The sequence below is a fragment of the Etheostoma cragini genome, unplaced genomic scaffold, assembly GCF_013103735.1.
Source record: "Etheostoma cragini isolate CJK2018 unplaced genomic scaffold, CSU_Ecrag_1.0 ScbMSFa_2777, whole genome shotgun sequence".
In the NCBI taxonomy this organism is placed as follows: Eukaryota; Metazoa; Chordata; class Actinopteri; order Perciformes; family Percidae; genus Etheostoma; species Etheostoma cragini.
In genome coordinates this window covers 37-1,418 of record NW_023266975.1, presented here as the reverse complement: position 1 = coordinate 1,418, position 1,382 = coordinate 37, and the positions used below count along the sequence as shown (strand labels likewise).

General features: G+C 50.3%; 1 protein-coding gene across 1 annotated transcript; it reads left to right on the top strand.

Moving 5' to 3' along the window:
• Nucleotides 1-6: 6 nt before the first annotated feature.
• On the top strand, nucleotides 7-1,136 carry LOC117940572 (histone-lysine N-methyltransferase 2C-like; the record flags this gene model as incomplete). The annotated part of the gene is made up of 3 exons (XM_034865815.1): nucleotides 7-78; nucleotides 559-686; nucleotides 919-1,136. Coding segments are annotated over exons 1-3 (379 nt in total), but the record flags the coding sequence as incomplete, so codon positions are not given.
• Between the last annotated feature and the right edge of the window lie 246 nt (nucleotides 1,137-1,382).

The window sequence follows — 1,382 nt, the reverse complement described above, 5'->3', positions numbered from 1 at the left end:
GCCGCCTCCCCCCCTCTCTCCTTCCCCCCCGCCTCCGCCGTCACCATGGAGACCAAGCACTGCGTGGACAGCCTCAAGGTGGGTTACCGACATAGCCGTCATACTGAAATATAAGTTTTCTCATTACAAACCATAACAGAAGAAATCATCTCAGAAACGTTGTAGCTAGCTATGCTAACGTTAGCTCAAAACACCATTCAACTCACAGCCTTTGTTGTGTTTGATGCTAACTTGTAGCTAAGCTAGCAGTGAACCAACTTGGTTAAGTAGGTCCATTTATACTGGGTTGACGTTACATAAGTCTCTCGTTAGCATCTCGTTAGCATCCTGGAGGCTACTTCAGACGTCACAGAAGTCTCTCGTTAGCATCTCTTTAGCATTATCGAGATTATCGTTAGTTTAGCATCTTAATGCTAACTACTTGGCACAAAGTGACACATCGCCTTCTCCTCACATTGGCCAGTGACATCCCTTTTTTTAATGTTTTTCCCGTTTTTGTCAGCATTTTTGTTGCTAGGCTGCTCCGATCAGGTGACTGATGCTGTGATTGGTTGGCAGGTTAAGGTGAAGCTGAAGCCCCGCCCCCGGGCGCTCCCAGGGGGGGAGGACCCGATGTCATCTCGCCACGGGAAGAGGATGAAGAGCTGCAGCTGGAGACGCTGGAGCTTCAGCATCACGCTCAGCAGGTTAGCATGTTAGCACAGTTAGCCTGTTAGCACAGTCTGGTGCATTCTGGGATAGGAGTTACACGCTCTCTTTAAACCGATCCCATTGGTCCTGGGCGGCGCTGCTCAGCAGTCTCAGGAAAGAAGTTGTTCTGGGGGGGCTCTGTTAGCGTCGCTCTGTTAGCATCACTCTGTTAGCATGACTCTGTTAGCATCGCTCTGTTAGCATCGCTCTGTCTCTGTTTTTACCCAGAGGCCCTTGCACCCCTAACGAGGGCCGCGCCATGCCGACGGAGGAGGAGGTGGATGTGCTGCTGAAGAAGCTGGGGGGGTGTCTGGGTCCAGACGGGTCCTCCGTAGACCAGCGGCGCTGCTGCTTCTGTAACCAGCAGGGGGACGGGCGCACTGACGGACCGGCCCGCCTGCTGAACCTGGACCTGGACCTGTGGGTGAGTCTGGATCCACAGCACAGTCCTGCATCTCGCTGGACGGATTATATTATTATATTAATATATTATTATATTATTATATTATTAATGTATATGGAGACGCGCTAGACCAGCTAGGTGGCTAACCAGTCAGGAAACCATGGCAACCAGCCACACAACAACAGTGACTTCCAGATCCAACGAGTCACAGCCCGACCCATTAAAGGTTCTTTTACATATTTGGTTATAAACATCAGATATTAGGAGTTATTTAGGAGTTAAATCCGTC